The 23,026-nt window shown below is 41.0% G+C and overlaps 1 protein-coding gene across 3 annotated transcripts in view; it reads right to left on the bottom strand.

The window, feature by feature from the left end:
* The window catches only part of phactr4a (phosphatase and actin regulator 4a), a 28,059-nt gene extending 6,262 nt beyond the window's left edge, over nt 1-21,797 (bottom strand). The window contains exons 1-7 of one of the 3 annotated variants that reach the window (XM_061092587.1): nt 21,474-21,797; nt 14,832-14,876; nt 9,373-9,543; nt 9,209-9,289; nt 7,955-9,109; nt 5,416-5,790; nt 368-944 (exon numbers count right to left, since the gene is read on the bottom strand). In XM_061092587.1, the coding sequence (XP_060948570.1) occupies nt 368-944; nt 5,416-5,790; nt 7,955-9,109; nt 9,209-9,289; nt 9,373-9,543; nt 14,832-14,844 (2,372 nt within the window). In that variant the 5' untranslated portion in view covers nt 14,845-14,876; nt 21,474-21,797. Of the gene's footprint in view, nt 1-367; nt 945-5,415; nt 5,791-7,954; nt 9,110-9,208; nt 9,290-9,372; nt 9,544-14,306; nt 14,431-14,831; nt 14,877-21,473 lie in introns of those variants that run through there. The other 2 variants (XM_061092585.1, XM_061092586.1) reach the window with 2 other exon arrangements.
* Nucleotides 21,798-23,026: the final 1,229 nt, after the last annotated feature.

Raw genomic sequence — 23,026 nt, 5'->3', positions numbered from 1 at the left:
CATCAAGTAATTAAAAATATGTGTGATTTCTTCTGGAGGATGAAGTTTGTGGTGCTCAAATGAAACAGTGAGAGACCCATTACTATTCCAGAGAACACAAGGGGAAATCTTTGACTGTCTTTAATATCTTTGTCTGTACTGCTTTTGGATACCTACAGTGTAAGTCCATGTAACTACAAGTGACAAGCCATGTGTTTACTCAGAGTAAGGCTACAGGAAGTAAACAAAATAATATAAAACACATCACAAACTTCTCGACTAGGGTAAGTATAAATAGGGCAAACTAAAGATCTGTTTCCCTTTATTCTAAACTTTCAGAGCAATCATGTTTTGTTATGTATTGTTGTACAGTAAATTGAACACTTACAGCCTGAGAGGTTCGATGGTGATGGGAAGTGAAAGCCTCGAGCTATCCCCCAGCTCGGCAAGGAACTCTGGAGGAGACTCAAACAGTAGTGAGTGGGCTCTCTGAGAACCGTCCGGGTTGGGCTGAGCTTGGCCAGGACTGGCCAGGGCTCTCTGGATGAGGATGTGCAGTGGAATGGCTGGAAGATGGCTGGGAGGCTCAGTGGTTGGGCTGGGTGGATCCGCTTGTATGATGGTCACAGGACCAGAGGAGGTGGTGTCGGGCGGCTGGAGCGACTGAACCCTGGGAGGTGATGGAGGTATGTGGGACGGCGGTGAAGGCAGAGTGTCAGTGGCAGTCTGAGGAGCTGCTGCACTTGTTTTCTCCTCACTGTTATATCCTTTGGGGAGAGTATGGTGCACCGGTCCAGAGGCAGCAGCCGGGTCAGTGGTTGCAGTCTCAGTAACCTGAGCAGGAGGGGAAGGATCCACAGAGTGGCGCTTGGTGACAGGGGTCATCCTCTTTGGTGGAGTTGGTGGAGAGCGCTTTGCATGTGCTGGAACACTGATGATGCCACTGCCAGGCTGAGAAAGCTCTGCTGTGAATAAACCAGCCAAGAACAATAATCAGTACTGGTAATATAAATTGATTATCACAAACATGAACTGCTGTCAGAATGGGAATATGCACATTCACTCTGTAAAAGGGTGAAGTTATGTTATTTAAAATAAGCACAAAAGCAAATTCGTTAAAAGTTTTAGTAGGGGAGGAAAAAATAACGGTCCTGTTGCAGCTGAGCTTTATGCTGAGTCAGTGGAGGATGACACACACAGATTAACAAACAACTGTATCAACATTCTTACATGAACATTCAAAGTGATCAGAAAAACGCATCCAATGCACTCCTGCACATTAAATATCCATCCAGTTTCCATGCAATGTTAAGTTAGATGAGCTGACAGCTTCAATGGATGCAACACGCATGCGATGAAGTGCTGGTGTTAAACTGGAGGTGGCGAATTGCATCTGCAGTGAAGCATGTGGACCTGTACCACTGCTCGACAGACTTCACTAAGATGGATTGAGATCGTGCGCCCTTGCTGGGTACCTGGGCAGTTCCCTGCAGCTCTTTGACGCATGTACAAAGGTAGAGAGAGGTAGAGGCCGAGCTCACTCTGACGTCTCCAGCTGGTCCAGTAACAAGGCTGCCTGGCCTTAGAGCCCCTGTTCAATGAGGAAGCTGGCAAAAATGAGTGGAGATGTCAGGGATGGGGCTGGGTTTACATTCCAAGCTGGGAGAGAATACGAGAGGGATAATGTTTATCTGGGTTTGACACTGTCCAGACACAGAGCGTACATCCATCCTTAGATGATACACAACCTCTGTAGAGTAATAACTCAAGTTTCTAAACACAAGATAAAAATGCTTTAGTCAATCCTCCTGTTAAAGTTGTACTTTTCACTGACAAATACTTTCATTATGATGGTTCTCTCAAATTCGAGCTTCTCCATGATTGTAAAACTGCTGAACTTGTTTCCTCTGATTCATCCCTATTAGAACTGCTGATGCTTACTGCAGATATATAGAGACCAGTGCATATATGTGGTGATAACAAGAAACTCGAAAACCAGAAATTCTAAACTGGGTTTGATTGAGCAAAGCCGTGAACTTTAAGAAGTTTTTCCATTGACAAGCTGACTTTGACATTGTAAAATTCTCCACTTAGTTAATTAAAAGGATCTTTAATAAAAATAACCTACGCTCACTTGACACGTTAACAATAAGCACCAACACTTATCACAAGTTACTAGATCATGAACAGTACTTTTAAACACAATGAAAAAATGTCCAACACTTGCCACACACAACACAAGACGTAACTTGACCGGATATCCAGATTAAAGCAACTGGAACTCGGATTCATGATCCAACATCATCGATAAATAACTTAGTACATGTGATTGTCAGTTTGTGTGAAGAGCAACAGAAACAAGCAAACCAAGACACTGAGCACACACACACAGACTCCTGCAGACAGGAGAAATGTTCTTCCCTGCTCATACAGGCAGTGTAAACACTTTTAAGTAGTCATGTCATAATCATGATGAAAATGTTGACCATAATAGTTTTCAGGTTTTTGCCATAATCAAGCACCCCTAATTTCACTAAATGTAAACTGTTTCCAAAGTTGCATACACTAAAACATACAGTACTATGAAATAACACATCTGTAGCAGTTAGAAATGAAATGTAGTCTCTAAAGAAATTTGTGTCACTCCCACAGACACTGTTTCAATCAGAAAAACCTGGGATGGGCTGTAAACAAGAGCAGCTGTGGCATGCGGGGACAAAGGATATGAAATAGGAAAAGTGCTGGTGTTGCACAAATGGTACAGAGATAAGCCGGTGCATGTCCCCTCCCCAGAGGCTGGTGGTTATGGACACCGAGCATGTACACTAGCAACATGTTGGAAAACACCTACAAAGCAAAGGGCGGCTGACTCACTGACAGACTCATCTCACAAATAGATTCAGGAGAGGACATTTACAAGCCTTGGAAATGTACTATGTGTTTAATTTTAAATATGTAAAGCTGATAGAAATGACAACAATCAGCAACACATTGACAACTTTAAGTCAAATGGAAAAATAATTCTAGAAGTTCTACTACACTAATATTTTATGAGCATCATGTACAAGATTTATTCTTTATGATGAATTTTCAAAGACATACCCTGCAATAAGAAATCCATTATACTATCTAAAAGGTAATCAGTCATCAGTGCAGGGAAAAAACTTACTTAACTAACTATGATGACAAACATCAAAACAAAACAGATAATATCTAGTCGTTGATTATTTTCTTTCACTTGTCAGTCACAAATCAATTATTGTTTTACACTTTCAAAGAAAATATTTCTCCACCATCAAGACTCTTCCTCACTTCCCTATTCCACACAGCAACCACACCATTAAGTCTGTCAAAAAAATCATGAAAAAACAATCACCACAGCCACACAACAAACACAAAGTAACATCATGACACCGTGTTGGGTATGCAAGGTTACTGCCCAAGGTTTTGAAATAGGTGTTGGCACTAACCTTGCACACCCAACATACCATGTAAATCCAAATCTCAACTGACATCTCACTTATTGTAACTCACTTGTTATTTTGTTTGAATTAGCTTCTGATTGACAAGAATATTTCAGGGCTGAAGCCATAGATACCCTGCTGCGTTTCACCGTTAGCCCTGGCTCGACATATCTTGTATAATGTAATGCAACTCTAAATTTCACACTTAATTAACAATGTCTGCAGTCTTGCAATCTCCTCATAAACTACATCCTAACCACGTTGACTACAATCAAAAACACTGTCTCCGAGAGTGATGGTTCATTAAGCACTACAGTTGTACAGCTCTGCCAATCAGTCTACATATTTCTACTTCCCAAGATTCATATAAGGTCACTGTGACCTTTGACCACAGCAATCTAATCACTTCATCTTTGAGTCCAGGATAAGTTGAAAACTGATCAAAAAAGGAAGAGGTTCCCTCAAGTCTTGAAATATCACGTTTTAAGATGACAAAAGCATGTTTAAGATCTAATCATTTACTCAGTCACTACGTTTACATGATGGCAGAAACCCGATTTCGGCCGAAATCGGGTTTCTCTATCCATGGGGGGTTAACTGCTCTATCTCAGGGTACATGGCACTGAGAAATCCGACTCCTGTCCGAAAGCATTTCATACCCCGCTACGATAGGTGGCGCTGTTTTCATTACAGCTAGTGGTGATCCTGCCATTTCCGCTTGACCTCGTCACCACTAGCAACACAAAAACAACAACAGCCTTCAACTCAGCATGCGAGAAAGATGACGAACGGAGAGCAAGGTGAAGCTACGTCCCTCTACAAGATGTTGTGCATGTTTACTCTAGGAGTACTGCGAATGCGAACGGCGCATTTGATTAGAATGGTTTGTTTGTTTGTTTTTGCCGGCCGGCACCGGGCAGCGACATTTTATCTACGTGTCGACTTCCGGGTCACGGCCAGGGAGGGAGGGAAGGATCTCAAGCATGCACAAAGACGTCTTCTCCAGTTGTTGTCTAGCTTCCAGAGTTACATGCGCGCGTTGTCCGATATACGGCCAGATCCGATCTACTTATCTGGGGGTGGTTATCCGACTTCAGTCGGACACAAGAAATCTAGATTTGTGGAGTTACATGACATGGATCTTCGATTGAAACCCGACAACGCCAGAAATCGGGTTTCAATCGGACACATGTAACCGCAGTGAGTGAGTCCAATTGAACATGTGTGCCAAAATTTAAAGAATTCCCTTGAGAATTTCCTGAGATATCACAAGGCCAAATATGAGTCTGAGAGGTCACGGTGACCTTTGACCTCAAAATTCTAATCAAGCCATCCATTCAAGTTAATTATGATATGCAGTGAAACTCTTACTGGCAGTCCTGAAATATCACTTTCACAGAAACGTGAGGGCACTGTGACCTGAACCTTTGACCTCCAGTCACCACAATCTAATAAGCTCATATTTTTGTCCAAGGGAAAGTATACTTTGTAAGGCCACTGTGACCTTGACCTTTCGCTACCAAATTGAAATCCAAGTTCAAGTGAATGTTTGTGCCAAATGTGAAAAGTATTCACTTCCATGTGTTCTGGGATGCTTGGATACATTTTAAGTTACATCTTTACTCTATGGTATATACTAATTTGTGGGGTGGAACCTGTTTTTACTTAGTTATGTTACTTCTCCACTATGTTCACAATAAAACATTTATAATGTATTATAAAGTATTTAGTAAAGTATTTATAGTGCGTTTGAACTAATACACAGTTGTGCTGTCCAGTGTCAGTCAGAGTATTCAATACACTTTTACAGTTCTGGGAAACACTGCAACAGCAACGTTGAGTACTGTCTCCTCCCTTATTAAATTCCTGCAGAGCTTCTTTGACTAATAGCACAAAGAAAAGTACACAAAGACTAAACCGGCACATTTTATGTGTGCAATAAAACTGCAGAAGCAGACACTAACAAACTCACCGAGCAGTGCAGGGTTGCTGTTTCGGTTGGTGGGTTTGGGTGGCGGGACGGGAGGCTGCTTGGCATGGGGAGGGACAGGGGGCGGTATGTGAGAGTCAACTGAGGAGGGAGCAGCGAGGGAGGGTCGAGATGGGTCATCCACTATTAGGGAGACAGTCCTTGGCGGTTTAGCCACAGCTATGGGAGCAGAGGAGGAGGTGGACGAAGAGGAGGAGGAGGAGGATGAAGAGAAGGAGGGGGTCTGACTCCTACCGGACTCAGTGGAGGGAGCGGTGAGGGTTTTTGGGGGAAGCAGAGCGTGCCGGGCAGGGGCAGGTTCCTGCTGTGAGTCTTGTACAAAATGAGGGACAGGGCTGGAGCGGACAACGGCAGACTCTACAGAGGGATACAAACACACAAAAATAAACACACAAACATAAACACAAATACACAAACAGACATTAACAGAGGTAACAACAAGGGTTCTAAAGTTCCTCGTAGAATGGGTAATCACATACAGTAAAACACAGATAACAGGCTGGAAAACCTTGAAATGAAACAAAAAGGTCTTTCAGAGACTTTATGGTAGAGAGGTTTAGAGAGGTAACAAGAATCAGATATGGAGACGGATGAAAGAAGCACAGAGGAGTCCTAATGATTTCTTCTTCCCTCTTTTCATGCTCACCTAAATCCATGTTTGAAAGCCTGATATGTACTGTTCCAGCTGGATAACTCTTGTCAGACTAACAGTTTAATCATTTACTCTATATGCCTTGACAGCACCATCAGGAGACTTTGGTTTACACACCTGCTGTTGGCATTTCAACATAGCAAAACTCTCACTCACTGACTGTTCACTCAGGAAAAGGTTTTGCTGAACCCGAGTGACAGAACGTCTCTGTGTTAGCAACCTAACATTCACCAACACTAGTGAATAATGAATGCAGTATTTAATTAACTACATCATATCTCAGCATCAACAAGACAGACAGCAGCATGTTTTTGGATAATCATATGAACAAGAATTGTAGATTTAATAAAGTGGCCCTATAATTAGCTTCAGACAAAAATCTGCTGTACTCTATTGACTTTTTATCACTGCTTATCATCTCAACATCTGCTCTTGCTGAGGGTTAAGGACCGAGGATGTCACACCATGTTAAAGCCCTATGAGACAAATTGTGATTTGTGAATATGGGCTATACAAATAAAATTTGATTGATTGATTGAACATTAACACACTTAGCCATCACTTTTAACATCTGAGTCACTGCCATAGTGAGACAAACTCAGCATGCACTGAGGGAACAGCTTTATATTTATGTATTTTATGTTGAAAAGTTACCTTGCTTATTTATTATAAACATTTCAGCTGAGCTTCCATACATTCACTTTCACAGTGTTTCCCATGTTTTGATTTATGGCGAGTAGTCTTTTATATTTATTTGCTCGGCATCTGCTCTCCTATTGATTATGGATCGTCTATGAACAGCCCCTCATCTATATATGAATCAAAACGTGATCATGCATAAGAATATGGATAGCTGTTGGCTTTTCCCTGCAGAGAAGAGTCATGTCCTCCAACAAGTAAAACAGAAAGCGCCAAAACTTAAAAAACAAGAAAGAAAGCAGAAACATTCTGACCAGAGGGACTAGTAATCCTATTGATTAGTTTGGATTATTTCCAGGCTTTGACCAGTGATTATGTGGCAGCAGAAGCAGCAACAGAGGGACACGAAGAGAGAGATGTGAGAGGAAGAGGAGGACAGCATCGCATTTGCTGTTGTGGCAAAGGTAGCAGGAGAGACAGAGCAAACAGAGATAGAGCTATATACTGTTCAGCTGCTTGACATAAACTACTTGACAAGCAAAAGCTTTTTCCGACGAACACCTTGTATACTGCATTACATTATATAAGAGAGGCCACCTACCACCACAAATACAACATCATTCTGTTTGAAACATGGAGTCTATGTGAGGATTACTCTGTCAATGTAAAAGTACAAATGCATTGTAGGGAAACAAGTGCTAAATTAATCCTGTTTGCATTATCACACAAAGGAGAAGAGTGTTTACAGTCGGAGAAAAGAAACTCAAAGAGCCTTTATTTATTCGGTTTTTTTTCAAAAAGCTCAACATTAACATAATCCACATAGTTTCTATGTTATTTATGAAAACAACAGAAGATCTTTGATGAAAGAGCTTCAAGCTGTTTTAAATTTGAGTTTCAGAAGTAACAGTATCAGAAATGTCCAGGACAAACTGGTAAAACCGATAAACACAAGTGCCCGAGGAAATTAATTGTTTTCTACCAAGTTCTCTCTGCATGACAAGAGCTGGACAAAAGACTCTTCCTGATTTTTGTGCCTTATCCACTTTTCATCCTGTTGTGAAACATCAGAATCAATTGCGTCACACAGCGTGCCAACACAACGTGATGGCTGCTGGGTTTTTTATGATTTCCTTCGAAAAGGCTCAGGCTCAGACAAGTCATCTACTTTCTCACTAACTTTCTGAATAAAAGCTGCAGTGCTGAATGAAGTTATAGAGGAGACTTTACCTGAGCGCTCTCTGAACTCTGTGGATGGGCTGGATCTGGGCAGGGTGGTCCTCCGGTCAGACTCGGAGGCAGGACGAGGTTTCTTCTTGTCCTCCGACGAGCTCTTCTGTAGAGTAGGCCGAAGGTTCATCTCAGAGACTGGCCTAACTAAAGATCGCAGGTCATCCAGTTTGTCTCTCCTCTCCTCCTCCCTCTTTTCCCGATCATCTCGTCGCTCTCTTTCATTTCTTTTGGCCCAGTCATCCCGTCTGTCCCTGTCATCTTTTCGGTCTTTGTCTTCCCGCCGGTCTCTGTCATCTTTTCTGTCTCGGTCGTCTCTTTCTCCCCGCACATCTTTCCTACCCTTGTCTTCTCTCTCATCTTTTCTTTCGCCTCGGTTCTCTCTCTTTTCCCTCTCAGGCCGCCGATCCCTATCTTCTCTCTTGTCTCTGTGATCCCTCTTTTCTTTCTCATCACGGTCTGTCCGTTCCCTCTCGTCCCGATCTCTCCTTTCCCTCTCCTCACGGTCCCTCCGTTCCCACTCATCCCTATCTCTCCGTTCCTTCTCGTCCTGGTCTCTCCGTTCCTTTTCATCGCGATCCTTCCTTTCCCTTTCATCCCGATCCTTCCTTTCCCTTTCATCCCGATCCTTCCTTTCCCTCTCATCTCGATCCTTCCTTTCCCTCTCATCTCGATCCCTCCTTTCCCTCTCATCGCGATCTCTCTTTTCATCTCTCCTCTCACGGTCATCCCTCCATTCTTGCTTATCTCTGTCCTTTCTCTCAATGTCTTCCCTATCCTTTCTCCCCCTTTCTTCTCTATCATCTTTTCCATCTCTTCTCTCTTCTCTGCGGTATCTATCATCTTGAGGAGCTCCTCTGGCTAAAGATCCTCCTTTCTTATCAACATCTGATGGCAGACGGCTTCGTCGGTCTGCGTCCACAGTCATCCGTGCGTGAGTGTCCACATCCAGAGGTGCCCTGTTACTCCGGGAGGCATCAGACGGGAGTCTGCTACGACGATCATCTCCCTGGAGCACCCAGAGGGGATTCACTTTCTGGTCAGACTCCCCTCGAGACACTCGAGCACCAGCTTCCGATACCCTGTCCACGTCCTTTGACACAGGGTGCCCATTTTTCACTGTCGGTGCTTTGGAGTGATTTACATTGTTGCTCACTGTATATAAAGACACAAACAGTGAAATAACTGTCATTAAAGGAGGAGCCACTTCACTCAGAGAATATTTTTTAAGAAAATATATTACACCCTGCATACCATTTTCTGGGATGTCCTTTAGAAGCCCTCTTGAAATCAGCTCTTGACGACTTTTTCTAACAGAAATCTTTCTTTCCAAAGCTGTTAAAAAAGGAAAAATAATAAATAAGCATAATGTATAGTGTAATGAACACAACAGGTGAAAATAGTCTACTCTCTCATACCTATAGATGTTTCAGTGAACTTATCACTTGGCTTCTTCTTCCTCCATTTCCAGGGCTTGAAGATTCTTCCCATCTTAGAGAACTTTCCTTTGCGTTTGGTTGGAGGTGATCCCCCACCAGAGTTCGCTTCTTCGCCCCCTGTTGTGCTGTGTTGCAGGTCTACCTCATCGTCTGCATGAATATGGTATGGTGACAAACAAGATCACAGATGAACAAAATTTTCTATCACTGCAAAATATGACTTAAAAGAAAGCTAAAATGACTTTGTCTACTTCATTTGATCTGTGAGTACCCTGAAGCCCAAAGCAATAACCAGACACTCTTTCAGTACAATCAGATACATGTGCTTAAAAACCTGTGACAGAAATGATGCATGTCAGCATTTATTCCACTGCTCATACATTCATACACAATTTTCTACAACACAGTGCTGCTGCTTTATTAAACTGTCACACCAAACCTCAAAACGTTGGTCCAAATTCCATTCTGAGTGTCCGCTACGCTATGTCAGCTGTCACATGACACAGACTGTGAAATATAGTCAGTCTCTTCTGGTATTATTCACAAAGTAGTGTGAATTAATGTGATTTTTGACATGGTGGTGATACTAATAGGATCACGTAAAGTCTACTTTTTTTATATTGGAAATGAAAATGTAACGATTTTAGTATTCTTTCTTATAAACACAGTTATGCATCCAGAGTCGTAAAAAAAATAATACAGAAACCATGAGTCAAAATTCCAAAGTTATTATTATACTACTGAAAATGCAATGACAGCAATAACAGGGTATGTAAACACCATTATAATTCTTAGGCAGTGAGTCGTATGGCAGCAGTTACACAACATTGTGCAACATACTTGTGAGTGTAGCATTCAGGTTTAGCAAAAACCATAAGCACTGCAGCTTCTCATTTTTATGTCATACTGAACATTTGTCATTGGTTTGTTGTATTGGCTCTAATTAACTGGATGGCAAGTGCAAATTAAACTTGGGGTAGGTATTAGGTTCTGCAGGTTTGTCACAAACACATATTACACCGAAGGATTAGAAAGGGGTAACGATCCCTTTTAAATCAAGCAGATATCCTTAAGGATTAGTTTCTCAAGGTCACAGATAAATATAGCCGATATTTAGAGTAATTTAAAAGCTCAGGACATCAGACTCCTCTGGTAAAAAAAACAACTTTTTTCTGTATTGAATGGTGGTATTAATGATTAATGCATGACCTATTCATCTAGTAATCCCCTACTAGAATTTGATCAATCAGGATTATAGGAGCTGACAACGTTATTCTGCAGACATTGGTTCTGTCACTGTCAATTTTTTGTGGCTTCTGTCCAATTTCCATACAGTTGAGATAAATATATGTTTTGTGTGGACAGTGGAGAATGAAAATCAGACCACTTTCTGTAAGTGCACGAGTAGTTTTCCATATTTCAGATTGGATAGACTTTATGTTGATGGCAGTAAGCCTCTCCCACTGCACTAATATAAAGATATATATCACAATAATATTTGTTTCTGAATAGAGGTTGTGGTTTTAAACTCTTCCTTATGTGCAGAGAAAAACAAACGTTTGATTAACAGCAGTATTAATATTAACAACATTAATGTCATGGTCACTATGAACACTATGTTCAATTCATCTGGTCATCACTAAACAGCACAACAAAGAGAAATAGTGAATGTATGACAAAGTAATATTCCGACTGAATTTTTTTAACTAAAAATGTTACAGTTTTCTAAGATATAAAATAAAAGATATTTATCATGAAACAAATGTTACTAAGCACTGACAATTTACCAAAACATGAATGTAAAAGTACAGATTCATTGGCATCTACCCTGTGTTGACGACCACTGCATCACATTCCTTCCATGAAATGTTTACATTACTTTGTCGACACACTGTGTGAAGAGAAGCAGGCTTTTGAAGGTGTCTGTGAAACGAACTCTGTGCAGTACACTGGCCCTCGCAGCTATTCCTGACACATAACACGGACACCAGCGGGTGTAAAACTGGGCGGGTTGGAATGGCAGTGAACTGGGGTAATACTGATGTGGTTTAGCTGCAACATAATCATAGTGTGATGTGGGGAGTGACATTGTGTTAGAGTGGAACACAAAATCGAAGCTTTTCACAGAACAACTGTAGAGTTAAAGACAGTTGAGAGGAAAAATACTTAACCCTAACACAAAGACTACAGATCTGCATTTATAGACTGACTAAACAATGTGGACTCCTGTAAATGTTTAGCCATTCAAACTCAAGGGCCTAATAAAAGCATGAAAGCTGCACTACCCAGCTGACACTAATGCAATAACCCTGCACTCCTCTGGTCAAGCTGTCCAATACAGCATGACTCATGCCAGTCACATGATATGTTGCCAGCAGCTACAAAGAACCTCACACCAGGGGTTAAAAATACATCTTGCACAGAGAGCAAATATGTAACAAAGAGGATGTACTCATACTGATCGCCTCATGTAGGAAAGCGTTTGAATAGATCCCTGACAGTAGAAAAAATAAAGCAAATATTGATCCAACAAATAGCAAATTAAGTCATAGGTTCTAATTAACAAAATGAAGGCTGCCACCAAATTACAGTCTATGATATTAAGCAGGAAAGAGCTGCCAGACAAACGGGTGGCCTGTATTACACAGATGCTGGATTCCAAGAGCTTCGAGCTGTGTTATTAAACTTGCAAATGCAACATGGGACAGGATCCTGCTTTTGACAGCAAAAACAGGTTCTGATGTGTTTGAACTGTTACTACTACAGTCGTTTAACCAGATAGTAAGGGGGTTCATGACTCATTGTGTACCTATGGAACTAATATCACTTGAGAAGTGACTGAAGTTAAAAATGTAGATCCACAAGCGGAGGTCTGGTGTTAGTTTGTGTCTTGTAGCCTTTTACAGGGAGATGGGGCCCAGCATGCAGACAGAGAGGAGTTTGTGGTTTGTAGATTTCACAATCACCACATTCCATCTACACACATTCTTCTACACTTGTCTATACCTGCTGCCATCCAGTTTCTCTCTGGTTTAGGAAACACCTGTACATAAATATGTATACACTATCCTGATGTGGGATTTCCATTCTAAATAAATGCAAACATGCTCGCCAGATTGCTTCCACATCTAAAATCTGTCAAAGTTATCTTTATGGGTACCATGTAGTGCTGAGCCTTGCCTCTGACTCACCCGTGTTGTTCTGGGCTGGTTGCTGTGCCACTGTCTCACTGGTAGCACTCTGTCCCATGCTACAGCTTCTGTCCCAACTGGCCTGCCGAGCCCTGCCTCTCCGGAGGCCAGCGGCAGGAGAGGAAAACTTAAAGCCCCCTCGCTCTTCTCCAACTAAACATGGAGCTCCTCTAACTCAAGACTGACTGCTCACTTGTGTCGTCTTAGCCTCTCTTCCCTCCCCCTCCCTGCCGGTTATGTTATTTGGTCTCTCCCTCCCGTCCTCCCTCCTTCTTTCGCTTTAAAACACAGGCACACTCACTTACTCAGTGCTTGGTCCCTCCCTTCTTGGAGCTCTGACTTCATAAATAAGGTACGCCAAAAAGGTAATCCGACAATCTCGAATGCCTTTCATTCCTGAGAGTAGATTTTTCAGGGGCAAAGTTCACAGCAGGCAAGCTTTGAGCTTCAGCAGGTCCAGCCATCAAGCCCCGAGGGATTTGGGATGCACTGGGGCCCCCCACTAGCAACATTTCCCAGACTGACACAACAGTGCTCCCTGAAGGGCAAGGGGCGGGCTCTGCAGGGTGAGGTAACTTGAGAAGTGGAAGGTGAGCCAGGGCCAAGGTGGAGCTCAGTGCCAAAGCAGAGGAAGTGACACGGTGGGGGTGTCCAGTGACTCTCTTAGGATTGTCCCTTTAAACTATGAAATGCACGTGGACACTGATGAGACTATATCGAGTCCAGAGTCCCCCAAAAGTTTCAATTAGATCTTATTCTCTAATCTCTAGTTATTATTATTAATTAACAACAGCATGATATTGCTATCAGGGTTTAATAGATTTGGCCTTTATGTTATGTTTTAAAAAAGTTAAAAACAAGAAGAGTGTGTGTTAACAAAAGAGGGACCTGACTATCCCTGTGTTTCCTGACATATAATACATCAAAAAGGAGCCCACATCACGTATGTGTTGCTCCCTCTACAGTCCAATTAAAGCTACAGCACAGAAGTGCAACTGACACAGGAATGTGTGGAATGCTAGACCACACATTGGCTTTTGGGTACAAGGTCAATAATCAGGAAAATGATACTTGAAAATCACTGTTTAATAAAAAGGGTTGACAACTTCAAACTCATTGTGGCATTGCAACCTCTTTTCATTATTTCTAAAGATAAGCAGCAGATGGAGACAAACACATATGTCAGGCTTTGAAACAAACCTGAGAACACGAGGCCTCACAGAAACCAGAACAACAACTTGATGACTCAGAAAAGTGCTGTTACATTATGTCATCATGACAATCCCAAAAACATACAGCTCACTTCATGTTAGCCAACACGCTGGATGACTTCATCCTTTATGATTAAAATACATGAAAATGTGAGGCTTCATGAGAGAAACATCACTTGTAGAAAATCGCTGAGGAGGAAGTCCTGCTTTACTGCTTGGCCGACCAGGGATGAGCAGATCAAGCTTACTTAATTTGTTCCTGCCATGGCCTAATTGTAAGTAAAGTACTCGTGGAGCTTTGCCCCCTTCTGCCTTGGCATTGAATAAAGTATAAGTGTATAAATAATAACTATAAAATAATGATAATCATTTGCTTTCACTGCTGTATCACATGTCAACAAAAGGACAAATGAACTACAGTTTAGCTCACATTCCAAAGTAAATTAACACATCTGAGACTTAACCTTAAAATGTTAACATCCAACAACAAAAGGAAAGCAGGTTTACTCACAGAGATATTCAGACTGCACAGCCATTCCAAGCGTTTCCCACAGATGCCACAAATACACAACAACACCTCAGTTCAGGAACAAAGGTCCTCCTGAGCAATGTGAGTGTATACGTGATACGCTGAGGTCTTCAAATGATCAAGGTCAGTGGTGAAACCCACACAAGGCCATGCGTGGCACTGACAAAAACCGGCAGCTCTGCTTACCTACAGGTGTGTCTGCTGGGTGAGAACCAATCAGATAGCTGCAGCGTCAGCAGCACAAAGCGTCACACAGGGCCAACCCTTTAACGGACAGCTTTGTAATAACACAGCACTGTGTTTCTGACTCACCACTTTCTGTCATCACGATACTACAGTTAGAGTTATATATAGCATTAGTCTCACTACAGTTACTGTACTCCTAGGTACAATATTTAAAATCTGTTAGACTGGGTTTTCTGCAAAAAAATGACGTATTTTGTAGGATTCTTTGTTTGCCAACACATTTTAAACTGCAGTATTAAAAAAACGAAACATTTTTATTACCAGGATTTTCCATCACGGTGTCCAAAACTCAGCAGTCAGCAGCTCCTGAAACAGATAAACAAAAGGAAACATTTATTATATGGTAGATATTCAATAATACAGCAGAACACAACACATTACTTCATTATAATTTGTTTCATAATAAGAGACTCCGGGATAAACTATTATTTATTTTTAAAATAATTAAATAATCTCACTTGTTGTCACGGACGAAATATAGCGTAATTTGCAGTGAATTCAAAAGAATTCAGTGAAAGGAGGAAGAAGGAAGTAGCAAATATTTAAGTTAATCTAACAAAATGTTTTCCAATTACTTAAGACTCTGGTTGTCCGTTATTACTCAGTAAATCAATGAATGGCTCTTAGAGCACTCAACAGATTGGATGTTCTCTGCAGCTAATAGGGGGGGAGGACTTTGATGCCTAACGAGAGCTCTGATGTGTTAGTGAAGAGAAAACAGTGCGTTCATTAGCAACTAAAGGCAACTAAAAATCCATTCTAAATCCTGCCAGATCAACATGTCTAATTCTTAAGATGTTATCTCGCAACGGCAGTGAGCTAGGGAATACATTATTTCCCCAAATGCACAGTGATCTAATTTTGAAAATACACTCTACATATAGTAGATTGGCTTATGCATGCTGTGTGCAATTTTGTTTAATTAATCTCTTCAATGAGATGTGTAAAGCTCACAGGTGACACAAAAATGTTAACTGAGTGTTACCTGAGCAAGTTAAAGACAAAATACTGTAGTTTTACAAAGAAAAATATACATACATTAAAGTGATAATAAACAAAATAGTAGACATGTCTGTCGGTAATGCACTGCTAATCCTATAATATACCTAATAAACTGAGATGATGGTTTGGGTGTCTTTTTAAAGCACTTTCTAGAACAGCAGATGTCTAGTACAGAATTCCCCAAAAAGTTCACACATTGTTAACTAATATCACATCCGAAATGCATAAACTTGCAGCTCCATAGTTTTCTCATATGACCAAGTCAGTATGCCAAATTTTATTTAGATATGTGATGGTGCATCCCAAAAGAGGGATGATTTGACACAGAATGAGGCATACCTGTCATGATCTGTGTGAGACACTGCTAAAATACATTTTACTTCTGAATAACTAAAATCAGACATTTATTGAAGTCCAAACACCATGGTGGATGGCAGTTTTTATTATATGCAATTAAACAGGAGGTCCATGAAAATAATTCAGTCTAAATCAGATTAGGTCTAAATCAGATTAGTGAAACGGTTCTATACTAGTTGAATTTGCTAATTCAAGTCCGCCTTTTCTCTGCGGCTCTGGGTCACCTTTATTCAACATTCCTCGAGTACAAAGCTCCACAAAGTACCGACAATGGAGAAACCACTTCCACTAAATTCTATGAGGTCTGTTATTCAGTCCAGACTGAAATAAACAATGCATTTACATCCACCTACATTTATTTCGGTTATTTTTCCTCTAAAATGCATTGTATTGTAACTTTAAATATTACTTTCTATAATCTAATGTCAATAAAGCCATCATTACTTAGTTAGGAATTCAAAAATTGTGATTGTGCTGTGGCTTCGAGACAGACCTGAGGGTGGAAGGGGGTGAGCAGCAGAGAGTTAACTTCAGGATGATAAGCAGCTCAAATTAATAATCATACAGACAATCAGTGATCATTCTCTCTCCCACTGAACTTCACAGCAAGCAACTATTCAAATGACGGCCCATCCTGTAATTGGTTTACAACCGTAGGTGCAGCATCAGAAAGGGGAGATTGCACACAGCAGTATCAGTCTGTACTTTGGAATGTCAAGAGTCCCTGGACAACAATCTGGCAGAACCCAACCCATGTGACTAACTACCCTGCAAAATACAAACTGCAGAATAAAAGGGAGACTGTAACATGGGAAGAAAGTACTTGACCTTCATATCATAGTGCTGCGATGATATGCTTATCTACAGTTGAAATTCAGACTGAACATGCTTAAAATGACATTCCATACAAGCTGTTAGTACACTAGACCAGTGGAATAAAAAAAATCAATCCGGAACGAGTGTGACAATAAAAAAAGATTTTTGATAGATGTGTGATACTAAGGAGAATCTAATTTGAATCAAAACAAAAACTTTGGTCATTGCCATGACTAATTTAGTTGGATTTTATTATCGCATAAATTATATTATTGTGATTATTGTAAGTAGGAGCTGAGCTGTCTTACAACTGATACAATTATTTTTTCTGTCTCGGATTATATTATTTATCATATGGGACTGACCTGCATGCTAAGAAAGTATAACGTTGTCTGATTCTTCCAACCAGCCCCTCCCTTAAAGCTTGTAATATTTGTGATTAAGTCTTCCTTGAAGCTTTGAAGCCACAAAGAACAGTATTCAGGAAATCCGCTATATGTAACTCCATGAACACCTATGCAAACAAAAGTTCTAACCCTGCTTTGAACTTAAAGTAATTGCTTCTTTATGGCCAAACCTCTGTCTGGTCATCTTTGGTTCAGGCCAACTGGTTTGACAAGTGTCTGTGTATAATGTAAACACAACACATGCTCAACAGCTGCAGGCAGGATCACATGTATGGACTGTACACCACCTCAAATGATTCACTGAAGATGCCAATGCGCATTCCTCTAGTCTGTATGCTACTGCTCCATATCTTCCTCAGGTTTTCAATGTCCTCGGCAATCGTCAACAGTGCAGATGATTCAGAGGAGCAAAAGTAAAAAATAAATAATAATAATAAATCAAAAGACCATGAACACTCTGATTGGCCCATTGCCATTTTAGTAATGGATTCATCTGGAAATACTTAGGTAAATAAGATGACTCTCATCTATTTACCTTTGTAAAATAACGATCTATTTCTAACAGATAAAAACACCTTTTGTCAATAGTAACAGGGCATATCTAAAAGAAAAACCAGCGACCTTTATTTGCTCATCTCACTGCGATCTCTGCTGTTTCAATGCCCAGACGTTGTCCGGAGTACATACAGGTACATGGAGACCATTCCGACTACTAAGTCAAATAATGAGTTGCCGTGATGAAATTAATGCAAGTTGGATCCGCCTGTGTTTTAAATACTTGAATTTGATTTCCGGTGTGGTCTTGAATCCAGCCCTCAATGGGTTGACGATTTTGGTTTAGATTGAATGTTGTTACATCACTTTGTTATCAACAAATCATGAAATGTACATCAGGAAAGACTTTCAACTTGAATAACTTGTTTATCAAGACCTAATTTGTGATTTAAGTGTTCCTTCATTTTTTTAAGCAGTGTATTTAAAACCCAAAGATGGACTGACATGAAACGCAAACAGCTGAAATGCTGGACAAAATATATTTTTGTAGATATCTGGAAACATTATTATATTGTCAGGGGTGCAGAGAATAATTGTAGGGGTGCTCGATCAACGCTAAAAAGAGGCTAAGCTCGTCTATAACAGGCACTAAAGGTTATAGCGTCTCACATCTGAGAGACACTTTATCGTTGTATGGCTGTTAAAAGGAAAAGTCTACCATACGTCTGTGTCCCTTTTTGATGAGCTGCTGCGTCACATGGAACCATTTCTACAGCATGGAAGGACCCACAACAGCTCAGTCAGATAGCATGAAAGAGCGTGTCTTGAAAGTGTGAAACCATGACCCCGATCATGATGCTGAAATAATATTTTGTTCCCCCCCAAATACACAAAATATCTATAAAATCTCAGCTGACTACAGATGGCAGACCAATTTGATAGATTTTTTTTGCCAAGAAAAAATTTAAATATAATACTTTATCGACTTCTTATACATCTTTTCCAACATGCCCATAAACAGAGAGTAGTTGATACACACTTGAACTCACAAATAATTCAGTAGATAAAGTTCAGCACCACTGCAACCCAATTCTGTTCTCAAATATCCTCCCGGTGTGTAGCAGTTAGCTGGTGCAGGCTGGCAGCAAAGCAAACAGAGGTGAGTTAACGTGCACCGCTTTGTGAGCATATAACAGAGGAAACTACAGCAGCTGTGCCATCCCCCATATTGTAATGCTGAAGCCTTCAGGACACCACATGAACATGTACAAACACACAGGTTCACACTCAGCCCTGTACCTACCTCACTGAGCATCCAAAAGCTCAAGAGGAAACGTCCTTCTCTTAGTAAGTGTGTGTCTGGCTTCAAGTTATTACTTCTATGCAGTTCTTTGTGTATCGGGCCCACAATGACTATGTCAGCATTATAAAGAGAACAACTCAGAGAACAGTAGGAAAAATGGCAGGCGGATTTTCAGGTTTAGAAACAGGATCCAACAGTGGTATTTCAGCACTTACACGCAAGTGCATGTGTACACCTTTTTTGTACTTCTTATGGAGGTGAGGCTTCAGTCCTGTTTACACAATAAGGTTGCAAATCCCTGACTAATGTGTACACTATTTAGGACACATTATTACCGACACCTCGTCCGGTTTAATTCAGCAAAAATGTCAATACATTGTCATAAGTCTAATATACATGTTTATGGCAGAACAATAAACCGAGGTGACTCAGTGCATTATATGATCATTCAACAACTTATACAATCAGAGCACCTGGTGTGCCATCGACATTTTATGTATCAGTTTCTTCTTGAAAATAACTGTTGTCTGTGGTTTCAATATCTCAGCATCATCTTAATAAAATGAGTTTTGTTAACAATCATTTCTCGACCATTCCTTCCCCTGATAACCAACCAAGCTTTTCAAAGAGTGCATATTTTTTCACGTGATTGACTGCACCAATCATATCGTGAGTAAGTGACTCATGGTAAGCAAGATGTATATCACTCTCATAAATCAAAGCCACAGAAAAGATTACAAACCAACTCTTTCATCTGCTGTCATGCTAACTGGGTAAGTTCAGTTCCTGGTTTGCTGCTTGTCATTCAAATAAAACCCAAACTCCTTCTAACAGCCATAGACTACAAATTGATTGTTTATTCGAACAAATGTGAAATATAGAAAATAAGACAATATCCTTGCTGCTAACGTAGCAATCCAGACTAAACAAACCTTAATTATGTACTTTTTCATACCGTTCAAAAGGGAACCAACAGATAGATTATACTGCCTTGGCAAAGCAAAATCATCTCCTGAGATTGCCAGCTCGATGAATGATACACTTTGCGACGTGTCAGAGGTACTTCATACTCTCACTGGCATTCTTAACTGTTACGATTCCTCTGGGAAGTCTATGTTTAAAATCAGCAGCATTTGGTTCACACTGCACGGTGGTACAATACATTTTACACAACGCTGTTTGTTCACAGGAAGCTCCCAGTTAGCTCATTAAGAACTCCCAGTTCATCGGATAAAGGGGCCGACCTCTGCAAAGCGGAGAGGAGTACAATCAGCCATTGTGCCAAGTTTCATTCTGCAGACTTAGCAATCACTAAATAAAGAGCCAAAGTGGAGTTTGTTAGTGAGCGAGCTGCATGGACCTAAAAGAGACACTGTCAATGGGTCGCTGTTAATGGTTCACACATTTGATTATATAAGCCGCACACATATGGACCCACAATTTTCAGATAATCAAACACATCTCAGTGTTCTATCCACTTCTATTCTAACAACCGTGGAAGCTCGTTTAAATTAAGTCTGCCACTTAAAATCAAAATTGACTGAAAACGACCTGAGCTAAAGCTGCAGACTGCAGGTTTAGAAGTATGTAATATATGTAAATCTAGATAGTAAATGCATAACTTCCCACCAAATTGAATTAAACCACGTGTAAGGACCACAAACATTCCCTCCACACAAACAGACGTTTATCTGCCGAAGAAAGCACCATCGTAAACATGAGCTACATGCCGTGGTGGGTTTCTATTTGGTTCTCAGGGTCAACCTCACTCCCTGCTGCCACCCACCTTCTAGATGAAATTCAACCTTTCTGCTCAGTAATCTTTGTGAGATGCAACAACTTACAGTTCTCTGTATTCAAACTCAACAACATGTAGGGCCTGAGAACAACACACTAAGCTGCAGCTCCTTTTTGTCCTCTCTCTCCTCTCCTATGGGGCGTATTACTGCTTCCAGTCACTGCGTAGAGCTTGTGGGTTCTTGTTGGAACAAGCTGACGGGCCTGTGAAAGGAATGCAGTGGAGTGCCTCAAGTAATTCACACCTGAAGCCTCCCTCCCTGTAGAAAACACAGGGTTTTTTTGCATTGTCCCATGGAGAACAGGTAGTTCAAACAACTGATTATAAGAAAGGTTTGTTCAGTTCTATAGCCTTGTTCAAACAATACGTGGACTCTTACATCAGGTACAGGTACAGGCAGCGGACACCTGAGGCTAACTCTGCACGGTTAGCCTCAGGTGTCCGTAAACAGTCCGAGTCCCGTCCTTTCTACTTTTGCATTGTCTTTGTGCATTTCCCTCCTTTTCCTACTTTCCCTAACAGAGAGAAGGGCTGTGAGCTAAAGATAAACACGCATTACAAAACACCGCGGGCATAATGCTAATCCGTGTCTGCTGCTGCTAGCCTGAGCGGAGCCAGCAACAGGTGGCTACAGCCCTTACACTGTAGCATTAGCTTCGTTAGCTTGCATAAATTAGCTGTGGCTCTTAAGGACGTGTGTGTGGTGGTAAACAATGGCCGCTCACCTTCTCCAGTGGCCGCCTCGCTCGTGTGGAGATGTGTCCGCCACACAGGAGACGTGTTTCCCCCCCCGGTGTCTCGTCGTCCCCCCCGGTTACTTTTGACACTTGTCGCCGCTGTCCATCACAGGGGAGAGAGCCAAGGCGGAACTAGCTTCACTTAGAAAACCTCTGCACCCGTACCAGGTCATTAAAGTGACTTTGTGAAGTGGGCGGCGGGAGTAGAGCGACCAGACATCACCCGAGTTCCACCACAAACACCGGGAGACGAGTTTAACTCTGTGATCGAAACTTCTTTCTTAATATTCCGCTGTCAGAAGGTGTTGTACACGTAACTCGGTGGGAGGATTAAATGCGGCCGCGCATGCGCACTGACACACCGGGACGTCACACCGCCCCTCCTCTCCTCTCCACCCCACTCCACTCCAGTGTGAAAACAATTCAGAATGAACCCGAGGAACCACGTGACCACACGGGCTTTCAATGACGTGGAGACGAATCCTGTCTTCTCTCAAGTGGTATAAAGATTGTTGCCATGACAGAAAAAAAATATATTTAGGTAAAGTGCTGATATGTTTAAGGAACCGAAACACTTGTAATGATAATAATTACTTAATTATAGAGGACTTTTCACCCCAAAGTACAAAGTGATGCACAACAGAGAGGAAATGGTTAAATACAGAAGGAGGTGGAATAATAATAATCATCATCATCATCATCATCATCATCATCATCATCATCATCATCATCATCATCATCTTCATCAAAATAGAGATAAAAGACCAGAATAGTCCTGCACCTCAAGTAAATTCAGGAATATGCCTTCCAAAAATAGTGTGTATTTCACCGAGATTCAAAAGAGCAGACACCATCTCAGACAGCCATATTTCAACACCTGACTCATTCCTGAGCCTCAAGGCCCTCCCCCCCTAGTTTTCTGTCTATGAGTGACCAAAGATCCTCACCAAGATCGAAAGCTGCACAGAGGTAAGTATGGAATTCATATGGATGGATCAGAGGCAGAGCCTTGGGCCAGGCCATTAAGAGTCTTCAGAGTAACCGAGAACATTTTAAAACCAATCCTAAAATAAACTGCAAGTCAATGTAAAAACAGAAAAAACATGCTGTGGTGTGAACATATCTCTTATAGTTCTAGTTAATATCCTTGCTTCTGAATTTTGTTCAGAGGATATGTATACTATCGCCACGGTTGTCATATCTCCTGTCAATTTGAAACCAACCATTTATTACAACCTTTTTATGTTATATAATTTTAATGCATTTTTTGAAGTTAGTTGTTATTTATGTCATAGATAGTTAAGAATATAAAGTAAATAGAATATAAAAATATGAATAAAAAATGTGAAAATATTCAATACTGATGTGCTTATATCAGCAGCAGCAACCCACTAGAAAAGTGTATTAACTAATGCATGGTAAACAATACATCTTTACTGGCCTTTATGGAAAACCTTCTGCGTGTTCAGCCTTGTTAAAAATAATTCTCTGGAATTTTGTTCTTGTCTGTACACTTCTCCATTTCATATGAAAAGGGAGAA

The sequence above is a fragment of the Limanda limanda genome, chromosome 19, assembly GCF_963576545.1.
Source record: "Limanda limanda chromosome 19, fLimLim1.1, whole genome shotgun sequence".
Classification (NCBI taxonomy): Eukaryota; Metazoa; Chordata; class Actinopteri; order Pleuronectiformes; family Pleuronectidae; genus Limanda; species Limanda limanda.
Note: the sequence above shows the minus strand (reverse complement) of the source record. Positions and strands in the feature narration are given on the sequence as shown.